This window comes from Rana temporaria, chromosome 6, assembly GCF_905171775.1.
Source record: "Rana temporaria chromosome 6, aRanTem1.1, whole genome shotgun sequence".
In the NCBI taxonomy this organism is placed as follows: domain Eukaryota; kingdom Metazoa; phylum Chordata; class Amphibia; order Anura; family Ranidae; genus Rana; species Rana temporaria.
In genome coordinates, this window is record NC_053494.1 from 16110624 (window position 1) to 16135060 (window position 24437).

Below are 24437 nucleotides of genomic sequence, written 5' to 3' on the forward strand. Positions count from 1 at the left end.
GTAGAGCGGGCGCGGGGTGTACTTAATCGGGGAGCGGGAGGCACGCTGCTGACAGTGCTATCGGGCTATCACAGGGAGAGGAGATCCTCTCCCTATGATAGCCTAGCTGTGACTGAAGTTTTGTCACGTGACATGAGTGAGCCAATAGGATGAGATGGAGGCGGACCATGGCGGACCATGGCAAATCGCATTTCATGGCAATGCACCGCCTTCAAAGTAGTCCTTGCACTACTTTGGTCCGATTTTGATGCCACTTACACAGGCATTCATTGAAATTGCGGCCGCGAATCGCGGCAAAATCGCGGCCGCGATATCGCGGTACAATCGTGCGACTTTGAAGTCGTACAAGTGTGAAAGGGGGCTTAAGCCCTGTACACACGGGCCAGAATCTCTTTTTAGTAAAAAAAACTCAGCTCGTCCTACTCGATGACGTCACCGCGTTCTTGCCATTCAAAAGACCAGCGGTTCTTTTGAATGGAGTGGGCTAGATTCAGATAGATTAGCGGATCTTTAGATCTGCGTAATCCATCTGATTTACGATCCGCCGGCGCAAATTTGAGAGGCTAGTGCAGTATTCAGAAAGCACTTACCTCGAAACTTGCGCCGGCGGATCGTAACTCCCCCGGCGGAATTCAAATTCCGCGGCTAGGGGGAGTGTAGTATTTAAATCAGGCGCGTCCCCGCGCCGATTTAAATGCGCATGCGCCGTCCGTGAATTTTCCCGGCGTGCATTGCTCCCAATGACGTTGCTAGGACGTCATTGGTTTCGGCGTGAACGTAAATTACGTCCATCCGTATTCGCGACCGACTTACGCAAACGACGTAAAAATTCAAAACTCGGCGCGGGAACGACGGCCATACTTAACATTGGATACGCCGCATATAGCAGGGGTAAGTATGCGCCGGAAAAAGCCGAACGCAAACGACGTAAAAAAAAAAGCGACGGGCGGGCGTTCGTTTCTGAATCGGCGGAAATCGGAATTTGCATATTCGTCGCGTGAAAAAACTGAAGCGCCACCTAGCGGCCGGTGGGAGATTGCAGCCTAAGATCCGACGGTGTAAGTCACTTACACCTGTCGGATCTAAGGGAGATCTATGCGTAACTGATTCTTACGAATCAGTCGCATAGATCCGACCGTCGGATCTCAGATATACGACAGGGTAGCAGGAGATACGCCGTCGTATCTCTTTCTGAATCTCCCCCACTGTGTGTACACTCGGCAGGCAAGAGATTTTTGCCAAGAATGGGCTCTCATTCACTTTAATGTAATTTCTCATGTCGGATCCCAAGTCGCGGTAGTGTGATCCTGCACTTAGGCCCCTTTCACACATACGGACCGTTTGGACGTTTTTCATCCATCAGAAAAACTGATGTAAATGGATGAGCATCCATTTACATCAGTTTACATCTGCGTCCGTCATCATCCATTTTTTTTAATTGATCAAAGCTCTATTTTTCTTCCGAAAACGGAAGACGGAAAACTGATGTATACTGACAAATGGTCAGATTTTCACCCGTTTTTGCATTGGCAGTGGATGTAAAAAAAAACTGATGAAAAACAGATGAGGACGGATGTAAAACTGATAAGCATGGAAAAAAAACTGATGAAAAACAGATGAGGACGGATGTAAAACTGATAAGCATGGAAAAAAAACCTGATGAAAAACAGATGAATACTACATCCGTTTTGACGTGACTGAACTGATGAAATGAGTGTAGGTCGCATGTGTAAAAGGGGTTGTGAATTTTTATTTGGATTTTTATTTTTTTTTAAATAACAAACATGTCATACTTACCTCCACTGTTTAGCTCGTTTTGCACAGAGTGGCCCCGAACCTCCTGTTCTGGGGTCCATCGGCGGCTGTTTCGGCTCCTCCCCGCAAGAGCTAGCCCCAATCTGGAAAGCGCACTCCCAAGGGGGTTAGCTTGCGGGCGTGCTCCGTGTGATACAGTCAGCGGCCATAGCTGCCAACTGTATCACTCGGCCCCACCCCTGGTGCGCCACGTCATTGATTTGATTGACAGCAGCGGGAGCCAATGGCTGCTATCAATCGTCCAATGAAGAGCCGAGTAGAGCCGAGAAGCCCAGGCCAAGAAGCCACCAACTTTGGAAGGCTCAGGTAAGTAAACGGGGGGCTGGTGGGGCCTGAAAGCATCGGATGTTTTTTCACCTTAATGCATCCTATATGCATTAAGGTGGAAAAACGCGAAGCTTTACAACCCCTTTAAGAAATAGAACAGCCATTCAGGGTTGAGGTTTCCAAACTTTGTAAACAAAGTGCCAGTTTACTGTCCTTCAGACTTTAGGGGGCTGGATTGTGTCCAGTGGGGGTAGAAAATGCCTTGGATTCAGTTGGAATAAACAATGCGCCAGGCTAAATGGTCAGTGGAAGAAAAAAAGTTATACCTCCCGTGTTTAGTAGGAGGAGTGGTGCCCCATCGTCGTTGGTGTCAGTTAGAGGAAGGGTGCCCCTTCAGTAGAAGGAAGAATGTCCCATCATTGGTACTAGTGGGAGGAATAGTGTACCATCATTGGTATCAGTGGGAAGAATAGTGTCCCATCATTGGTATTAGTGGGAAGAATAGTGTCCCATCATTGGTATTAGTGGGAAGAATAGTGTCCCATCATTGGTATTAGTGGGAGGAATAGTGTCCCATCACTGGTATTAGTGGGAAGAACAGTGTCCCATCATTGGTATTAGTGGGAGGAATAGTGTCCCATCATTGGTATTAGTGGGAGGAATAGTGTCCCATCATTGGTATTATTGGGAAGAATAGTGTCCCATCACTGGTATTAGTGGGAGGAATAGTGTCCCATCATTGGTATTAGTGGGAGGAATAGTGTCCCATCATTGGTATCAGTGGGAAGAATAGTGTCTCATCATTGGTATTAGTGGGAGGAACAATGCTGCATTGTTGGTGTCAGTCACAGGAATTATGCTCCACTATTGGTGTCAGTGGAAGGAATCGTGCCTCGTATCAAAGGGCCACATCTGGACCGTGGGCCAGTTTGTAGACCACTGATCTAGGAGTATAGCATTTGGGTTGGAAAACTTTGTCCAATTGCTGTTGTTTGCCGTTTTTTAGCCAAACCCCAAGATGTCTTCAGAGCTGCCCCACACCTCTCTCATGGGCCTAAACTAGGGTTGTCACCTGTCCGGGATTTACCCAGACAGTCTGGGTTTTGAATCATGTGTCCGGGTTTCCATACCCAGACACAATATTTAGACTGGGCCATGGCTCCCCAAGAAACCAAGATAATCACACACAAATCCGTTGCCATCCGGGAGCTGCGGGCGGCTGTCTGGGGGCAGGTTTGGCATCACTTGGGGGCAGGGCTAAGATGTTAGCAAGAACTATTTGGCCACACCCACTCCTCGCTGCGGGACGCTATGTGTGCCCCATTACTTCTCTCCTTGGGGTGTCCCAGGCTGATAAAGTGTTTGGGTTTGACTTTGAAAAGGTGGCAACCCTATCCTAAACGCAAAAGCTTATCTAATGCAAACAGTCATTATTGGTTGCCCTGAGCTGTGTTTTGTGAAGGCAAACTTGTTCACGACCAACACAAACTGGGGAGAAGGAGAGAAGATGTTTTAGCTGGTTGGGAGGGTTTTTGCCATCAGATTCAGCTTAAATGAACCATTAGGGAGGGCACCATGAAGGATGACTAAGACATGTCATCCTCATGGTTAAAAATATATACTCAGAATTAGGGTTGTCCCGATAACATTTTTTTAGGACTGAGCACAAGTACCGATACTTTTTTTCCTGTACTCGCCGATACCGAATACCGATACTTTTTTTTAAATGTGTCCCCAAATGCAGCCATGTCCCCCACATATTGCAGCCATGTCCCCCAAATATTGCAGCCATGTACCCCACATAATGCAGCCATGTCCCCCACATATTACAGCCATGTCCCCCACATATTCCAGCCATGTCCCCCCACATATTGCAGCCATGTCCCGCACATAATGCAGCCATGTCCCCCACATAATGCAGCCATGTCCCCCACATATTCCAGCCATGTCCCCCACATATTGCAGCCATGTCCCCCACATATTGCAGCCATGTTCCCCACATATTGCAGCCATGTCCCCCACATATTGCAGCCATGTCCCCCACATATTCCAGCCATGTCCCCCACATATTGCAGCCATGTCCCCCACATATTGCAGCCATGTCCCCCACATATTGCAGCCATGTCCCCCACATAATGCAGCCATGTCCCCCACATATTCCAGCCATGTCCCCCACATATTCCAGCCATGTCCCCCACATAATGCAGCCATGTCCCCCACATAATGCAGCCATGTCCCCCCACATATTGCAGCCATGTCCCACATACCTGGATGATGCCGCACGTGCCGCGTTAATCAGCGTGCGGGGAACTTTACAGCTTTCGTTTGAATAGCTGTATCCGCACGCTGATTAACGCAGCGGCTTTGCGGTTTGCGGTGGCGGGTTTGCGGCGGCGGCGGGGGGGCAAGTATTCTATTTCGGTATCGGGGGTATTTGCGGGAGTACGAGTACTCCCGCAAATACTCGGTATCGGTCCCGATACCGATACTGGTATCGGTATCGGGACAACCCTACTCAGTATACTCAGTATAGCCTAGGGTGCATGTTTGGGGAAATACCCGTTGTCAGGAAAGGCTGGCTGGGAACACGGGTGCCTATGCGCATGCGCACCCGTGCACGCGCGCATGGGAGCGCACGCGCGGTTATCAGGGGCTTAAGAGAGGCCTCCCTCTGCATACCGGGCTCATCCACAAGGTACGTGACACCCGTCAACAGACATATAATAAGTGCATGCAGTTGGATCACGTTTAACTTTGTATAACTGTGGACATCTTTATTGTCAAGGTGCAGAGAGACTCAGACTGCTACACTGGCACCTTGTACTTGATTGCAAAGGAATAAAAAGTGAACTCCTTGCAATCTGGGTTATTCATTCCATATTATTGGCCGGTTCACAAAACAAAGCCAAGGTCGCCTTATCTCCTCAGTCATCTTCATTTATAACTATCATCCTTTTTGTGGAAACCTTTGTCCAGTGATATCACCATTATCACCTTCATGTCACATGGAGCAAGTTTGATATCACCAGTACATAGTGAGTGAGGAAGGGTTAGAACGTCTAAAAAAAAAAATCAGGGTTTTCCATGACTCCCCCTCTTTGTGACAACCACAAACCTCATTTTTTGTATAGGTGTCACAGAGGCAGGAACTGAGGAACCCATTGGGTTTACAGCAGGCCCGGACTGGGACAAAAAGTAGGCCTGGACATTTTAGACTGAGCAGCCCGGGGGAGGGGGGGCAGTTAATGATGGGATGTGGGGTTCCAGCACCTTGTACCTCTGGACCCCTTTACATTACACAGCACCCTGCACCCCTTTACATTACACAGCACCCTGCACCTCTGGCCCCCTTTATATTACACAGCACCCTGCACCTCTGGACCTTTTACATTACACAGCACCCTGCACCTCTGGACCCCTTTACATTACACAGCACCCTGCACCTCTGGACCTTTTACATTACACAGCACCTTGCACCTCTGGCCCCCTTTACATTACACAGCACCCTGCACCTCTGGCCCCCTTTACATTACACAGCACCCTGCACCCTGGACCCCTTTACATTACACAGCACCCTGCACCTCTGGCCCCCTTTACATTACACAGCACCCTGCACCTCTGGACCCCTTTACATTACACAGCACCCTGCACCTCTGGACCCCTTTACATTACACAGCACCCTGCACCTCTGGGCCCCTTTACATTACACAGCACCCTGCACCTCTGGACCCCTTTACATTACATAGCACTGTACCTCTGGACCCCTTTACATTACACAGCCCCCACAGTTTGTTACACAGACACCCCCTAACAGTTCTGGACCCCCTGCATGTTACACTGGGGGGAGACGTGAAATGCGGCCCGCGGGCCGCCGCGGCCCACCGGGCATGTGCCCTGTATGCCCTATGGCCAGTCCGGGCCTGGGCTACAGACTGAAGCAAAAACCTGACAAATTGGATCTGCCCACCTCTCTATCCAACAGTGTTGGTCTACAGTTGGCTTTCTAGTTGCAACTATAGTTGGGGCCCGAGCGCCGCTGTGCCGCGTACCTGGTGGTTGAGTCCAGTATGCAGGGAGTGGCCTCTCGTATACCTCTGACTCAGGAACCCCTGATAGAGCAGACAGGAGCTTGGGAGTGCAAAGGGGCACAAGTGCCTGACGGAATAGCAGATGCAGAGGGCTGGTCCGAACTTCTGATGCGACTTGAGAGGAGACTTGCAGCAGGTGGAAGACTGGAACAGTATTTAGGCAGAAGGCTGGATAGGACCGGGAGCTGGATACAACAGACGGCAGGGAGGTGCGCTGTCACGCGCGTCCTCGTGCCATTGCGCCCGTGCGTGCGCCGAACTCTGATTGCTGGAATGGTCACGTGTGACGAAACATGTCAGGGTGGTACTACATACTGACGTCGCCATGCTTTCACGCGACTCCGGAAGCATGGGTGTTCGCATAGGAAATTTTAAATTTCTTGTATGTTCTTTTTAAACTTTTCAAATCGGAATAAACAATATCGTGTTTTAAAGTAATACACTATCTGAGTCCTTTCTGATTTTCTTCAGACGCTGTGTCCCGGTCCGAGGAGTGCTAACCCTGTACCTGCCAGGGGGTTTAGCTCATAAATGGTTGCTGGAACGCCATTCTTGACACGCTGTTACCACTGCAACAAAGTTTCCACACAATTTGTATACAATACATTTTAATGTAGATTTAAATCGATTTAATTCATTTAGTAATCCAATGTGGTAGATGGCAATTGCTTCAAACCCATATTGCCATTGTTTTTAATCTCATGTAGACCAGGCTTTGAGTTTTTGTAAATAGAGCCTATTGCGTTTTTGGATTCTAATGTAGGACCAATAGCCATAGTAGTCCACTAGGAGCTGCTTTGGGACCTGTGAGTGGAAGGGGGCCCATGAATAAAGGAGAAGTGTGGGGTACACTCATACTCATCTCTGTGCTGTAGCATCGGTGTGTAGCTGTCCCACTTCAGCCCTAAAACGAAGTGCTGAGTGATCAAATGACCACTGATTGCTCAGTTCTCGGTCTGCTCAGAGTGGATAGTGGCGACTCCATGTTCCTCCATCTTATGTAAAGATAACACAAATCCAGTACTGTATAATTAAAGCATAACTCCACTTGTGTTGAGAAAAAAACATTCCCCTCTGGGTGATCTCTGTACATTGCAAGGACTATAACAACCTTTGTAATCTATTTGTGTTGAGGACTTTACACTAGACTAGACTAAAAAAAAAAGGTATAACGGAGGAGGAAAAAGGGACAGTCACAGAGGGATTTGGTTCTAAACAACAAAAGAGGGACACTTGGAAGCTAACTAAGCCAGTTTGCATCTACCGTGATTTTCGTTTTTTTTTTTCATAAATTTCTTTAGTCGCCAGACCAGCCCCATGACTTTAATTAACCGAAAGAAAAAATACTCCAGCTACTACAACACTGATAAGATTTATTGATTGCTCCTCATTTATTTATTGCTTTATTTACCCAGTCAAAAGTCCGATAGCTTGTATTAACAATCCTAGCGGAAGGTCTCCTTAAAACATCAGCCATAAATGTTTCGTCACACGTGACTTTCTCAAAGTGCCTGAGAACGTCACGTGTGACGAAACATGTCAGGGCGGTGCTACGTACTGACGTCACCACGCTTTCACGTGACCACGGAAGCACGCGTGTTCGCATAGGAAATTTTATGCCGGCTTTTTTAAATTTCCTGTATGTTCTTATTAAACTTTTCAAATCGGAATAAACGATATCGTGTTTTAAAGTAATACACTATCCGAGTCCTTTCTGATTTTCTTCACACGCTGTGTCCCGGTCCGAGGAGTGCTAACCCTGTACCTGCCAGGAGGTTTAGCTCATATACCGGACGGAGGCGCAGAGTCTGCAGTGGAGAGGACGACCAAAGCCCGGGGGCACATCTGTATTTCCAGACGGACCCACGACCGCGCAGAGGGTTTCATCTGCATGCGATTATGACCTTGCCACTGGAGGAGGTCCACCTCATCCGGTAAGGATCCCTATTACCTTTGGTGCTCATCACAGGGAGAGGTCTATCTTGTGTGCCCCCGGTGGAGGTGAAAATCATCTACTGCTCCATCTCCAGCCTAGCAGGCATTCAATCATAGCAGAGATGACATGAAGAGGATGGGAGACGACATTGAGGACTCGGAGGGACGTGAAGGACAGCGCTGACCAGAGAAAGGTAAGTGCTGGGCATTTGATGGGGAAAACTGGCAGCATTTGATGGGGCAAACTGGCAGCATTTGATGGGGCAAACTGGCAGCATTTGGAGAGGAGAAGAAGCCAGCTTTCAGCTGCTGCAGAGAGAGCCTTACAGGGGATCGGTTCCAGTAATTGCCCTCCCTGCTGCACGGATCACCCTCCCCTTCTACATCCAATTCACCCTGCTACCTGGACCCCCTGCTGGCCCAGCACGGCCCTATACTGGAGGACCAGTGGTACCCCCTTATCCAGGGCCCTGACTGTGATCTTGGGACATGACCCAGGACACAGCATCGATGGCACAGAGGGCCAAGATTTGAAACTATCCCAGAAAATCGGGCACAGTTGGCTTCTTGCAGTCTCAAATACTGTGCCCCGCCATTCCTATATCATGCTTCGTCATACCTGTTCTCCAGGGGCGAACTGACCATTGAGGCACGCGGGCACTGCCCGAGGGCCCCATGCCACTAGGGGACCCCATCAGGGTTGCCAGGCTCAGTAAAACCAGGGACAGTATGTAAAAATCTGTTGTTTTTTCTACACCTGTCCCTGATATGTCTGAAACCGACATGCTTTTGATGTGAAAATCCCGAGATTTTAGCTGCCCCGCCTCTGCACTGCCTCCTGGCGTGGTCACCATCTGTAAGCCCGGGGCCAGGGGCCCCATAATCTTCTATTGCCCGGGGGCCCCATGAGTTGTCAGTCCGCCCCTGCTGGTCTCTAATCATTGTGTTTGCAGCCTGCAATCTCTAGCCTTTCCTATGTGATATGCTTGTAGTCTCTGCCCATCTCCTTCAGCATGTCTATAGCTACAGTAGCATTACATTTACTGAGGCCGGAATCACACTAGTGCGGTGCGAATTTCAGCTCTCTTATCTCTGCAGAGAGATAAGAGAAGTGTTCAGCAGATTAGCAACGTTTTAGGCCCTATACACACGGACGGACTGTCCGATGAAAACGGTCCGCCGGACCGTTTTCATTGGACATGTCCGCTGCCGGATTTTGGTCTGATGGTACGGACAGGATACGCGGCGACGTGCGCGACCCTGGAAGGTCAATGCTTTCATGCATGCGTCGAATCACTTCGACGCATGCGAGGGCTTTCGGCCGAGCGGACATGTCCGGTGAGTCTGTACAGACAACCGAACATGTCCGACGGACAGGCTTCCAGCAGACATGTTTCTTAGCATGCTAAGAAACATTTGTCCGCTGGAAACCTGTCCGATCCGCTGGAAAATTGTCCGGTCGGCCATACACACGACCGAACAGCGGACCAGTTTCAGCGGACATGTTCGGTCGTGTGTACGGGGCCTTAGATGCGAATTTGGAGACCTGGGAGAAGTTCCGGGTGAGAGGAGAGTGGGGGAGAAGTGTATTGAGCTGAATGAGAGAAATTCCTGAAGAGAACTGAACACATCTGCGAATCAGCTGCGTACCCATAGAAGAAAATGGGCTTGAATTTGGACCTGAGCCGCACCGCAATGCCTAAAAGACACACACGGTTTGGCGGCAATGCGCAGTGCGAATGCATCGCACATATGTGAACCAACCTCATTGAAAACAATGTATTTTAAAATGTTCTGCGAATTGGATGCGGTTTAAGTCGCACTCAATTTGCATAGGTGTGAACCTGGCCTGAATGTATTGTGCACCCCTTTGGCCACACTTGAGGCTCCTATATTTAGTAAGTTGACCACCTTTCCGTTCCATTTATCTGAACAGACTGGGCAGTAGTCCAGGTACAGTAGTCCAGGTACAGTAGTCCAGGTACAGTAGTCCAGGTACAGTAGTCCAGGTACAGTAGTCCAGGTACAGTACGGAGCGTATGGCTCACTTGAGTGATGCCTGGGATGTAATGGAAGGGCCAGACAGGACTCCTCAGTACAGTGAACGTTCTGGTTAATCATTATGTGCTATGAACACTTCATATGTCAAGGTGTGTCCCGATCTCTGCTCTTTCACAATCTCTCTAGTGTTTGTATAAGCTTCAATATTCCTCTTAACCATTGCTTTGCCAGGCCCAGGCACTTCCTCTCCAGCCTGCGCTAGGCGGCTCGGTTTACAAAGCAGAACGCCCTATAAAACCACGTGCATGCATTTATAAACAGTTTGACTTCCTGGAGGGAAAAGTAGTCAAAGTAAATGAGACAAAAATAAAATGATATATTATGTAAGTCTATGGGATCACTGTTACTGAAGAGAAGCCAGGCAAAAATAGAAATAGTCCTGGAAATTAAATGTGTGGTCATCGCCCACTTTGACTAAAAATGGGTGAATGGGGTGAATCGGGTGTCTCCCACCCTGACCTCATAGCTAGCCTTAGAAAGCGCATAGCAACATGGGAGACGAAGTACTACATAGACTGTGTCCAACCAAGTTTATCTTTAACCACTTCCATACCGGGCACTTTCGCCCCTTCCTGCCCAAGACAATTTTTATCTTTCAGCCATAGGTGTGCGCAGCCTATTGCATTAGGGTGTGCACCCCAAAGATCAAACATATTTGCATGTGTATATACAGTATACTGATGGTGTCAGCAGAGCCGTGGACAGTGTCAGTAGTTTTTATTTTAGGAGCCCCATTAGGGAGCTTTGGTGAAATATCAGGGGTCTATGTCTGTGCGTTACTGCACGTTTAACGCAGTATGTTTCTGTGCATTACTGCATGTTTAACGCAGTATATTCCAGTGCGTTACTGCACGTTTAATGCAGCATATTTCTGTGCATTAGTGCACGCTGGCTTAACGCAGTATATTTCAGTGCATTACTGCATGTTTAACGCAGTATATTTCTGTGTGTTGCGTGCCATTTAATGCTGTATTTTTCTGTGCATTAGTGCACGTTTGACACAGTATATTTCGGTGCAATCTACACCACACAGGGTGATTAGGGTGTGCCTATGCACACCTGGCACACCCTGTGCGCACGCCTATGCTTTCAGCGCTGTTGCACTTTGAATGACAATTGCGCGGTCATGCTACACTGTACCCAAATTTGGCGGTATTTGATCACCTCTGCTGTTTTAAATTTTTGCGCTATAAACGAAAAAAGAGCGTAAGTTAAAAAAATTAAAAACGATGGGCAGCACTGATAGGCAGTACTGACGGCACTAATAGGCGGCACTGACAGGCATTACTGATGGGGTACTGATTGGCACATTTTTGGGCACTGTTGTGGGCACTGATCTGCTCTGATATGGGCACTGACAGACTTTATAGAGGAGCACAGGCTGGCATGTAATGGGCATTTATTGGCAACTTGTTTGCACATTTTGATGGGGGCTGTGCTGATAATCAATGTGCTGATGTGTGATTATCAGCACAGACACCCCCCTGTCGGGGGGGGAGGGGCGCCGATCAGCTCTCCCTGTCAGCATCAACCCGAGGGGAGTCGTTTACCGGCACTTCCTGGTTCACGCGATGATCAGCTGTGATTGGGGTGGGGGGGGGGGGGGTTTGTGATAGGGCACTCTTGATTTGCTTAGATACTTAGTGATGGTGGGACACGGATTTATATGGAGGACTCTGATATATAGGGCAAATTCTGACATGATGGGGGGAGCTCTAATGTGATGGGGGAGCTCTGATGTGATTGGGGGCTCTGATGTGATGGGGAAGCTCTGATGTGATGGGGGGCTATGATGTGATGGGGCTCTGATGTGATGGGGAAGCTCTGATGTGATGGGGAAGCTCTGATGTGATGGGGAAGCTCTGATGTGATGGGGCTCTGATGTGATGGGGCTCTGATGTGATGGGGAAGCTCTGATGTGATGGGGCTCTGATGTGATGGGGAAGCTCTGATGTGATGGGGAAGCTCTGATGTGATGGGGCTCTGATGTGATGGGGAAGCTCTGATGTGATGGGGGGCTCTGATGTGATGGGGAAGCTCTGATGTGATGGGGAAGCTCTGATGTGATGGGGAAGATGTGATGGGGGGCTCTGATGTGATGGGGCTCTGATGTGATGGGGAAGCTCTGATGTGATGGGGAAGCTCTGATGTGATGGGGCTCTGATGTGATGGGGAAGCTCTGATGTGATGGGGGGCTCTGATGTGATGGGGAAGCTCTGATGTGATGGGGAAGCTCTGATGTGATGGGGAAGATGTGATGGGGGGCTCTGATGTGATGGGGAAGCTCTGATGTGATGGGGGGCTATGATGTGATGGGGCTCTGATGTGATGGGGAAGCTCTGATGTGATGGGGCTCTGATGTGATGGGGAAGCTCTGATGTGATGGGGAAGCTCTGATGTGATGGGGGCTATGATGTGATGGGGCTGTGATGGGGAAGCTCTGATGTGATGGGGGAGCTCTGATGTGATGGGGCTCTGATGTGATGGGGGGCTATGATGTGATGGGGCTCTGATGTGATGGGGGCTATGATGTGATGGGGAAGATGTGATGGGGGCTCTGATGTGATGGGGAAGCTCTGATGTGATGGGGGAGCTCTGATGTGATGGGGAAGCTCTGATGTGATTGGACTCTGATGTGATGGGGAAGCTCTGATGTGATTGGACTCTGATGTGATGGGGAAGCTCTGATGTGATGGGGAAGCTCTGATGTGATGGGGCTCTGATGTGATGGGGAAGCTCTGATGTGATGGGGAAGCTCTGCTGTGATGGGGCTCTGATGTGATGGGGAAGCTCTGATGTGATGGGGAAGCTCTGATGTGATGGGGAAGCTTTAATGTGATGGGAGGACCTATGATGTGAAAGAGGCCTTTTGATTCCAAGTTAAAGGATAATTCCACCTTTAGAAATATGTTACATATGATATTACTAAAGGTAACTTTTATTTACCCGTATTTAAATTGTATACATTTTTTTAAATGTGTCTTCATGTAATTTGGTATTAAAATAATCACATGGCAGAACTAAATGGACAATTATGGCAACACAGACAGTTCTCTTTCAGACTAGTGTTTTCTGGATAATCACAAATTGCCACAGCATGGACATGCACATCATCCCAGAGTGATATAGAGGTAAATGTATAGATAGGTCTGTCACTTTTGTAAACAATACTGTTTTGTTGGAAGGGAGGGAGAATTCTTCCGGAATGATTTACATTTCTCCCCAAAAATAGAAAAACTTGCAGAACTTCTGCAAAGTTTAGACTATGAAAGTTACTGTAGTCTTTGCTGCCATCTGGTGGCCAAACTGTAAATTGCATCTCTACTTACATATCTAGAGATCCATCTGTACTGTATATATCTAATCCTATATATCTGATCTATCATATCTATCCAGTAGCTCTTATCATGAGGACTGGAAAACAGCCAGGGCCTTGTTTCATTTAAAGCTTATATAAAGCCCATTTTTCTTTGTTTTCTTTTTTACTTTTTGGTGGTTTAGGGTAGGGTGGTGAGAGGTTAGAAACTCTGTCAGGTTTTTATTGTTGTTTGTGTCCCTGCTGGTCTGGATATATTAACTCTCTGTATTTGTCCTGGTGACCAGGACAGCGGGTGATGAGAAAAACAAATTTTGACAGTTGTCACCAGAACAGGAAGTGAGGGGGAATCTTCCAAAGGGTTGTCTGTATTATATGCTATGTATTCTGCTGGGTCTTATGTGGGCATAGTAATTCGTATGCTGGTAGCCGTAAGCCACTAGCATTCAAGTACTTTGTTTTATGTTGCCCAATCGGTGTTCGGCAGTTTTAAACCGAACTCTCACAACACATAACCCCAGACCCCAGCTATCAACCGACTGTTCCCTCGTGCAGCATTGCCTGATGGGAGAATTATCCAAAATGTTATGTTCCCCATGTGGTCCTCACTGTATTACCCCTGCTAAATCTGTTTGGCTGTTTGGAAACCCCTTGCATGGGGAATTATATAAATATGGAAGCCTGTGAATAAAAAGTCAGTTGACTCCCAGAGCTGTGTTTCGTCCGGTTACTGGGGGGATTTGGGACATTGCCTTACTTTTCAGCGCTGACTGTGGATTTACCCCGGTTACCAGCGGAGATCGTGGATTTTAATATTGTACTCCGCTACAGACACTATGCCTCATATTGACACCAGGGATGGGGCACAATTCCTCCCACTGACACCAATGATTGGGCACTATTTCTCCCACTGACACCAGGGATGGGACACTATTCTTTATATTGACACCAATGATGGGACACTATTCCAGCAATGATGCAGCCCCTCTAAAGTCTGAAGGACCTTTATTTAGTAAGTTTGGGGACCCCTGTCTATAGTAACAAAAACAGCAAACTGGAACAGAACCAACAGGTTTATTTTTGAAAACTTTTTTCCGCGATTCTTCATGACCATCCTGTGAAGTGTAAGCTCTTGGGAGCAAAGGGGGGGGGGGCAGCTTTATCCAGCTGAATCATGAATTCTTGTTGCATATTGTTCCTCAGTTTATGAGAACGCCCCTCGTGTATTTATAATGGTCGGTTCCGGAGGAATGTTCTGCGTATACACGTAGGGCTGTACCAATAAACACATACAGAGATGTATGACAGATAAAATGCACAAGCTGCCTTGGAAATATGTAAAGGGCAAATAAATATTTAGAAGCCAGATTTTCAGCGTTCACTCCGGGGGCTTAAAGTGACGGCCTCCCTAGAATACCTCTCCGCAGCCTTCAAAATACAAAATCGTGTTTGACTCGAACACGAAGCTCATCCCTATATAGTAGTGGTCGCCAAGCTGCGGCCTGGGGGCCGGATGTGGCTCTTTGCTTGCCTTTATGTGACCCTTGGGGCACTATTCCACCAACTGACACCAATGATGGGGCACCATTTCCCCTACTGACACCAACAATGGAGAACTAGTCTTCTCATTGATCTCAACAATGGGGCACTATTTCTCCCATTGAAGCCAAGGATGGGCCCCCTAAAGCCTAAAAAAAACTGTAAATTGGCCCTTTGCTTAGAAAGTTTGGTGACCCCTGCTCTTCCTTGCCCCTACCCACCTCCGAGCACCATCCCTTGGTTCCATCCCATACCCACCTCCCAGTACCGCCCAATACCAAGTATCATTTTGTGGTGCTAAGAAATTTGTATGGAATTTGGTAGTGATATCAAGAAAATCAGTACAATAGATATCCTGCAGCCAGCAACAATAGATCCCCCTAACGACAATGGACCACCCACAACAAAATTTCCCCCCCAGCAACAATAGACTCCCGGCAGCATCAACAGATATCCGAACAGCCAGCATTAATAGACTCTCCGCCAGCAAGCAACAATAGACCCCTCCCCCAACAGTTAATCTCTTTCAGCAACAAGTGACCCACCCCCAGCAACAATAGGTCCCCCACCAGCAGCAATAGACCTCCTCAACAACAATAGACCCCCCTGCAAAAATAGATCCCCTCAAATTAGAATAGTTCCCCCAGCAGTGAGCATAAATCCCCTGCAGCACACCCCAGCACCCCTTGCCATTACATACAGTCAGTCCAGGAGGTGCCGGAACTGCGTTCCCCAGCGTTCCAGCTGAAAAAAAGGACTGCACATAGGAATGATTTACTGGCAGCAACATGATGTGTGGATAGCTGTGTGCTGCTCCTGCCAGCCCTGACATCTATGTTGGCTATGTAGAAATGCCCCAGATTTGGGAAATACAAATCCAGCATGAGTATCTTGGAAGGAGGTGAAAGTCCACCCAGGGCTGGTTCCCATAGGAGGGTGCGTAGAAATGCCAGGCGATTACCTGTCTGCCCAACATGTCTTATAATTCATCCGAATGAGTTTTTGTTGATCTCTCTAAGAAAGAAAAACGAGAAGCGTGACATTGGGTCTGAAATGTATTTATTTATGGAGCCCTTCAGACCACAAAGTATACAATAAAAAAGCAGATAAAATATGGACCCCGAACAGCTATACATAGAAAACATAAACAAGATGAATGGTGTCGTTAATAAATCGTTAAAAATATCTGAAGAAAAAAAAAAATCTGTGACATAACATTATATATAAATGCTTTTTCTCTCTGGTTCATCATAAAAGTCTCACAGCTTGATAAAACAATCTTCTCCAGCTGAGCCAGTCTAGGAATCCATCTTGTCCCCAGTGTTGTTGGCGGTATACAGAACCCACAATGTTCTCCAGCCTGAGGCGTCATCTATACAATCTTGGTCCTTGTGGCAGATCATGGTAGAAAATCAGAAATGTTGTATTTGAGTAGAACGCACGGGACGGATTGACAAGACAGATAGGACCTCTAATGTTGAGGAGCAATTGACCTAAAGCTGTTTGAATTTTGTTTGCGTCGGTGAGGCAAAATAGTGATATATTTCAATGAGTGGGTATATCGACGACAACAAAAAATGAGGGGTGAACCTGCTTTAGCTTTAGTCCCAAGTTGTTGGGGCCCACCACAATTTGTTTTACCCCAGCTCAGTGGGAGAACAGATATAGAGCATGCTTTTTCAAAGGTTTCCACGCCCTCAATAGAAAAGGGCCATCAGGTTTGTATGCAATATAGAATTCTGTCAAAGCACCCAATATATTATATATATTACATATAATGAAGTGATATTTCAGCTACAGGTGGCGTCCGGTGAACTTGAATAATCCAAGAGTGAGATTTCCCTTCCATAATTCCTATCTCTGTTCCTGTCCTCCTGAGAGATTTTTGGTGTTCCTGGCCACCATTGTGTGTTCCAGCTACTCCTGTAACATTCTTCATAATATAAAAAAAAAAATACAGAAAGGAGAGTGGGAGCCTCTCAATATGGTCACAGCAGCTGTGGTGACCTGTGTAAAAATCACACAGATCGCTTTCTGAGGCCCCGTACACACGACCGAGTTTCTCGGCAGAATTCAGGCAGAAACTCCATCGGAGCTGGATTCTGCCGAGAAACTCGGTCGTGTGTACACTTTTCACCGAGGAAGCCGACGAGGAACTCGTCAGGCCAAATAGAGAACATGTTCTCTATTTCCTCGTTGTTCAATGAGGAAAGTTGGCCCACCGAGATCCTCGGAGGGGTTCAACACAGAACTCGACGAGGAACTCGATGTGTTTGGCACGTCGAGTTCCTCGGACGTGTGTACGGGGCCTCAGAGATAGAAGAGACTGTCAGGGGGTTGGGGAGTTAAACTCTCCTACCAAACTCTAGAACACAGGTGTCAAACACAAGGCCCACGGGCCGAATCTGGCCCTCCAGGCCATTTCATGTGGCCCTCGCACCTCTCCTGTAGCTGCAGGAGAGCTAGAGCCCTCCTCTGGTCCTACTCCAGACCCTTATTTTCTGCTTTCAAGCAATGCATCCAGCTTCTTCCCAGCAGCAGCATAAGGAAAGGGGGTGCACTGTGATGTAAGGGAGAGTGGAGGACTCAACTTCTGATGGTGAGGTGATTCTTGACATCTAATGTAAGGGGAGGGGATGCGCTGGACATCTAATCTTACAGATACAACCGGCCCTTTTGAGGGCAATCATAAAGCTGATGCGGCCCACAATGAAATTGAGTTTGACACCCCTGCTTTAGAATATCAGTTTATGGTCAACGGACCCTTTAAAGATCAACTGGAGCCAACACTAGGCTGAATCACACGCTGGCTTCTTGGTCCTCTAGTGGTCAAATAACCCCACCATCCAAATGCTGTGGCAAATGCAAAGTCAAATGATGGTGCCACACTCCCTTCATAGATTCTCAAGAACAACCTATCTCAACCTTTTTTTTTATCCCAAAGGAACACCTAAAATAATTTTCAGGTCTCTGGGAACTTTTACCAATTCATTGGGGATCAATGGGAAAAACACCCATTACATTGGTGGTCAGTGGGAAGAATGCCCCCTATATTGGTGGCCAGTAGAAAGAATGCAAGTGGTCAGAATGTCACCCTTTCAGATAGCTAAAAAGGTCATTGGTTCCTTACCGTTTGACCCCAGAACTATGCAGACATCATTAGATGGGAAGTCAATTAACGAGAGCTCAAGGAACCCGTAGCCATCCTAGTAGGCACCCTAGAGTTCCACAGAACCCAAATTGAGAATGTATAGTAAGTGTTTCGAAATTCTAACTGTGACATAGAAACAAAGTTGCTACGGCCTTTTGGAAGAGGGCAGAGACATATTATTGCTGAAAGGCCTTTGGAATCTCTGAGAAGCCAACAGATAACTAAACCCACTGACGCACATGGGAAATATCCCTTTTACATCAATTTCATTTGGTGAAACATCTTCTAAGAACATGCACCAATATGCTTGCAAAACCGCACACACCCGTATAGAAAATGTTAAAGCTGAACTTTAAGCAAATATAAATGATACAAATGAACGCAGCTCTGCATTCATTAATATGTCATTGAACATATTTTTTTTAAATGCAAGCAGTTGAACCAGGGCCGTCTTATTAGCATCATGGGCCCCTGGGCAAAGTTATGCTCTGGGGCCCCTACAACGATGACAGTGCAGATAAACAGACATCAAGTAGGTAAGAGGCAGACTGCCTCCCCTTTGTATCTATCACTCTCAGTGCCATCATGGGCCCCCCAATTTCGGGGCTGCGTGGGCCTAAGGACCAGCTGCTTTGGAGAAAGTGCAGGGGTCCCCCATGCATCTGGGCCCCCTGGGCAGTGCCCATGTGTGCCCTCTCATTAAGACAGCCCTGAGTTGAACTTTGGCTTAGTATCAGCTTCTTGCAGTCCCTGTACAGCTTCTCTTTTTACTGTACAGTTACAGCTGGAGGAAAGACAAGACCTGAAACTGTTATTTGTCTACAGCAGACAAAAAAATGGGTCCCCAGAAAGGGTGTACTTACCCCATTATGAACGCTAGTTTTACCAGAACGAGCGCTCCCGTCTCATAACTTGCTTCTGAGCATGCGCGGGTTAAAAACGTTGTTTTAGCCCAAACACAATAATTTTTTACAACCCGAAAAATGAAATTTTTTAAAATGACGTTAAAAAATACAGCATGTTCGAAAAAAAAAAAAATTGTTGTTTTTCAGAAACTGAAAAACGATGTGCAGCCCACACACCATCATTTTAAATGACGTTTTTAAAAACAACGTTTTCTTTCATGCCGAAAAATGATCGTGTGTACGCGGCATTAGAAATCACCAAATGAGAGAAAAGACAGCTGACAAAACTAGACTTGTCTGTCCAATATGGAATTGGCGAGTTCATTGGACATTATAGACTTGTCATAATCAAGATTATTTCATAAAAATGCACAAATAAAAGTAAAAACAATAAAAACTCTGCAAGTCATGTTTGAAGCCCAAGAAAACTCAGCAAGCCAAAACATCTGCTAAATGATGGCTAGTGGGCCTTGTCATTGTGCTATTAAAGTTAGGAGGAGCAAACCGCATGGAAACCTTTTTAAGCGTTACAATACTAACAGTCATAAAGGGTCTGTGATTTGTGAATATCACTTTAGCACTCTTTACGCATGTAGTAAATACCTGGAATGTGTCTATCAGATAATAAAGCAGTGTCAAGGTCTGTTAGGGCTGGACTGGAACTAAGAGTTAGGCCAGGTCACATTTACATTCCCAAAGCTGGTGAAAGCCAAAAGGGAAATCATGCCTATGTATGAATGAGTCTGTTTGTCTCCTGAAAGGATAGACAATGGTTTATTGGGGGGGTTTCTTCAATAAGCAAGGTGGTGGCTCTTTTTGGTAAGCCTCTAAATAGTCCTCTTATATAGTTAATGAATGGGGAAGGATGGGTGAATCCTAGATAAGCAAAGGGTTGGTGTGTCTCCTATAACGAGTTGGTGGGTATCTTAGATAGACAAATTTAGTAAATCTTTGGATTGCCAAGTTGGTTGCTCTCTTTGATAAACAAGTTGGTAGGGCTCTTAGATAGACAAAGGCTTGGTACACTTTTTTCGATAGGCAAGTTGTCATATAAACAAATAACTGGTGTGTTTCTTAGATAAGCAAAGCGTTGGTGTGTCTCCTATAACGAGTTGGTGGGTATCTTAGATAGACATATTTAGTGAGTCTTTGGATTGCCAAATTGGTTGCTCTCTTTGATAAACAAGTTGGTAGGGCTCTTAGATAGACAAAGGCTAGGTATACTTTTTCGATAGGCAAGTTGTCATATAAACAAATAACTGGTGTGTTTCTTATATAAGCAAAGGGTTGGTGTGTCTCCTATAACGAGTTGGTGGGTATGTTAGATAGACAAAGTTGGCAAGTCTTTGGATAGTCAAGTTGGTTTCTCTCTTTGATAAACAAGTTGGTAGGGCTCTTAGATAGACAAAAGCTTTATATACTTTTTCCGATAGGCAAGTTGTCATATAAACAAAGAACTGGTGTGACTCTTAGATAAGCAAAGTGTTGGTGTGTCACCTAAAATGAGTTGGTAGGTATGTTAGATAGACAAAGTTGGCAAGTCTTTGGATAGCCAAGTTGGTTGCTCTCCTAGATAGACAAGTTGGCAGATCTCTTAGACAAAAGCTTGGTAACTCTTTTTCGATATCCAAGTTGTTGTCATAAAAACAAAACTGGTGCATCTCTTCGGTAAGCAGTGACTTGATGGGCCTTCTAAGATGGCTAGACAATGAATTATTGGCTCTTTTAGATGAAGAAGCAATGATTTGTTGGGTCTATCAGTTGGTGCATCTCACAGATGAATATGCCAGAGTTGGTGCGTGTCTTAGAAAGGCACTGGGTTGGTGCATCTCAAAAATGAATAGGCAACAAGTTGAAGTTTCTGTTATGTAGACTAGCAAGAAAGACAACAATTTATATCTTTATAAATAGGCAATGTGTTGGTGTTTCTTTTAAATAGGTGATGGGTTGGTGAGTCTCGCAGACAGACAATGAGTTGACGTTTGTCCTAAATAGGCAAAGAATTGATAGGTCTTAGATCGGCAAGTAGTTGGTGTGTCTCATAGATAGACATGGAAAGAGTTGCAGGCCTTTGTAAGCAATATCTTTGTATGTTTGTTGGATGGACCATCCCCGAAAACTCAGAGAGTCTGTGTCATAGATTGGCAGTGAATTTCTCAGTTCGTGGTTTAGGCACATTGCTCCAGATATCGGCAACGATGACTCATAAACTGGACACGTCTTTCAACTGTGCTGTGCCGCCATTCTTTTCATTCAGTCGGCTGACGCGGTAGGCTTCGTAGTGTATATTGTGGGTTATGTCTTTCAGGTCCTGCAGGTTGGATCTAGAGGAAGAGGAACCAAGAACAAAATCACAACGTTGGCAAATTATTACAAAATATCTTTATAAATTCTTCCTTAATGATGCATGCTATAGAGCCCATTCACACAGGTCTGACTTTGGATCCGACTTCAAGTCGCCCCGAGTCGCCCCTAGTCGCCTCAAGTCGCACTGCATGAAGAAATCAATGTAAGTGATGGAGCCGTCTTAATGCACACTACTGCAGTCGCTCCGACTTGAAAAAAGGTTCCTGTACTACTTCAGTCCGACTTGTAGGCGACTTGTACCCATTGATTTCAATGGAAGTCGCCTCCAAGTTGGATCCCTGTTCATAGTGAGGCAACTTTACAGGAAGTCGCCCCAGTGTGAACCTGTTCTAAGGCAAACCCCTCCCTCCCACAGGGGAACTCCACGCCAAATGTGAAATAAAAAAACGGTATGGGCCCCCTCCTCCAGGAGCATACCAGGCCCGTGGGTCTGGTATGGATTTTAAGGGAAACCCCCTACGCCGAAAAAACGGCTGTCTGGGGGAGCACCAATTTTTCAAAGCTGGGCACCCCTTCTATTAGGTAGATTCAGTAAGAGTTAGGCCGACTTATCGGTAGATAAGTCGACCTAACTCAGAATCTACGCCGACTTATGCGTATGCTCAAACAGAGATACGCTTAAACATATCTAAGATACGACGGCTTGCGCCGTCCTATCTTAAAATTGCAATATTTTGGATGGCCGCTAGGTGGCGCTTCCATTGCGGTCAACGTAGAATATGTAAATGAGGAGATACGCCGATACACGAACGTACGCCCGGCCGACGCAGTACTTTTACGCAGTTTGCGTAAGAGATAGGCCGCGTAAAGTTAGAGCTAGGCTCTATTGGAATAGTAATGTCAAGTATGGCCGCCGTTCCTGCGTCGAAATTCGAATTTTTTACGTCGTTTGCGTAAGTCGTCCGTGAATCGGGATTTACGTCGTTTACGTCCACGTCAAAATCAATATGCGCAGTAAAAAAAAACGTAAAAAACGTGAGGTCAAGCCTCATTGACATAAAACACGCCCCCCTCAAACACATTTGAATTAGGCGCCCTTACGCCCGCCGATTCGATTCAGGCTACGCCGACGTAACTTAGCAGACAAGTACATTGTGAATCATGTACTTGCCTCGCTAACTTACGGCGGCGTAGCTTAAATTCCTTAAGCTACGCCGCCGCAAAGTTACGCGAACGTACCTGAATCTACCTATTAATACTCCCATGTTAAATGTAAGTCTAGTCTTGGGCACAGTGAGGCATGGGCACAGTGAGGCATGGGCACATGGACACAATAAGGCATGAACATGGACACAGTGAGGCAAAGTGAGGCACAGTGAGGCATGCAGATGGACACCCTAGACTTATACTCGAGTCAATAAGTTTTCCCATTTTTTTGTGGTAAAATTAGGTGCCTCGGCTTATATTCGGGTCGGCTTATATGGAATACTGTATATACAGTAACTGCTAGGATCACCAGGCATTTGGAAGGAATATAAGCAGTCAAAAAAGAACATGTAATTGAACATTTATTCACAGATACATACATGGCATTCAATTTTATAATATACGCTTTAAATCTCATTTAGCTGCAGTACCACATAGGTAGCTCTAGGGGGTAGCGCAGCACCAATTTCACCATCAAAATCCCTCTAGTATAACTGTATCTATATTTCACATCTCACCTGATTAGCAAATCCCTCAGATCAGCAAATTCACAGTGTGACGTGTTCTCAACTGCAAGATGAAAAGAAAAGACATGAGCCAAACGAGACACAAGTGGAAGAAGAAGAAGAAGAAGAAGAAGACGACATTTCCCCATAAAGGATATAATAAGAGGCCATTTTGATTACAATAGGCTCCATTCACAAGCCTCACGTACGAATTGATATGATCATTTTATCAATCGCTAAATGCAAATACATTGATTGAATTAAATAAAAATCAGAAACCCTCTGCTCGATCAATATAGAGAACTGTGGATCGACTTCAAACCCAACCCTGCCCTGCCGATTTGGTTCTGTCCCTCATTCCTCCTCAGCCTGCAGCTGCTGAGGGCACACAGGAAGATCGGGTTCAGGATGGAGAGCTGGTAAATATATCATATTGGTACCAATCGCGCCTGTGTTCATTCATCACGGAAGCATAATAAACCGTCTTTACTATGCTTCATTTTGTAAATGAACAGGAAACCTCAGAGCACTTCCTATTCATTTATTTGCAGCTGAGGCTGCAGACAAAAGCTATCCTCTCCTCTATCCTCCTCCCCCCCCAACAGGACACAAAAAAAAATAGAATAAATAAATAATAGAATTTAGAAAAAAAATATGTTTCTAAAAAAAAAAAGGGGGGGGGGTCATAAACACAAGTTGTTTAATCTGCATACCTCCCATCCTTCTGAGATGGGAATGAGGGACACCTATCAGCAAAAGTATGCAGGCATAGGACACACACCCCTTGTCACGCCCCCTTAAAGGAGAATTGTACAAAAAAACATGATTGGTTTAACCCACAAGTGCTTTTTTTTACCACTACTATTCCTTTATATTGGCTTTTGGAATTTACAAATGCAGCAATTTAGAGATCAGATGAAAGGTTTAGCTCTGGGAAACACTTTATGAAAGGTAAAAAAATGCATTTTATATACAACTATATAGATCAGACCAAAATGAGGGACAAATGAGGAGGAAAGAGGGACACTGCTCCAAATCAGGGACAGTCCCTCCAAATATATCAGGGACAGTTGGGAGCAGATATACCTAATGGATGGGTGTCATTCTGGAGGAGCGGGTGGTCCTAGGCAGACTGGATTTGCATGTAGATTTCCCTAAGTAACCCCCACATGTAATGCTGAGCCTCTATGATTGAAATAACTGAAATCCAATGAATTAAAGGGGCGAGCCAGGGACGGTCCTCCAGCCAGGAAATGAGGCGGCCTCTATCTGACTTGTTGCAGCTTCTAATGCACATTGTGAGAAGCTCACAGTGTGCAGTGAAATCAGAGGAAGCCATTG

The 24437-nt window shown here is 46.3% G+C and overlaps 1 protein-coding gene across 2 annotated transcripts in view; it reads right to left on the reverse strand.

Moving 5' to 3' along the window:
- Positions 1-20197: 20197 nt before the first annotated feature.
- Positions 20198-24437, reverse strand: part of LOC120943180 (septin-9-like) — a 199292-nt gene continuing 195052 nt past the window's right edge. For both annotated transcript variants that reach the window (XM_040356325.1, XM_040356326.1), the window contains 2 exons: positions 23109-23160; positions 20198-21401 (listed from right to left, as the gene is read on the reverse strand). In XM_040356325.1, coding sequence (XP_040212259.1) covers positions 21281-21401; positions 23109-23160 — 173 coding nt within the window. In that variant the 3' untranslated portion in view covers positions 20198-21280. The remainder of the gene's footprint in view (positions 21402-23108; positions 23161-24437) is intronic.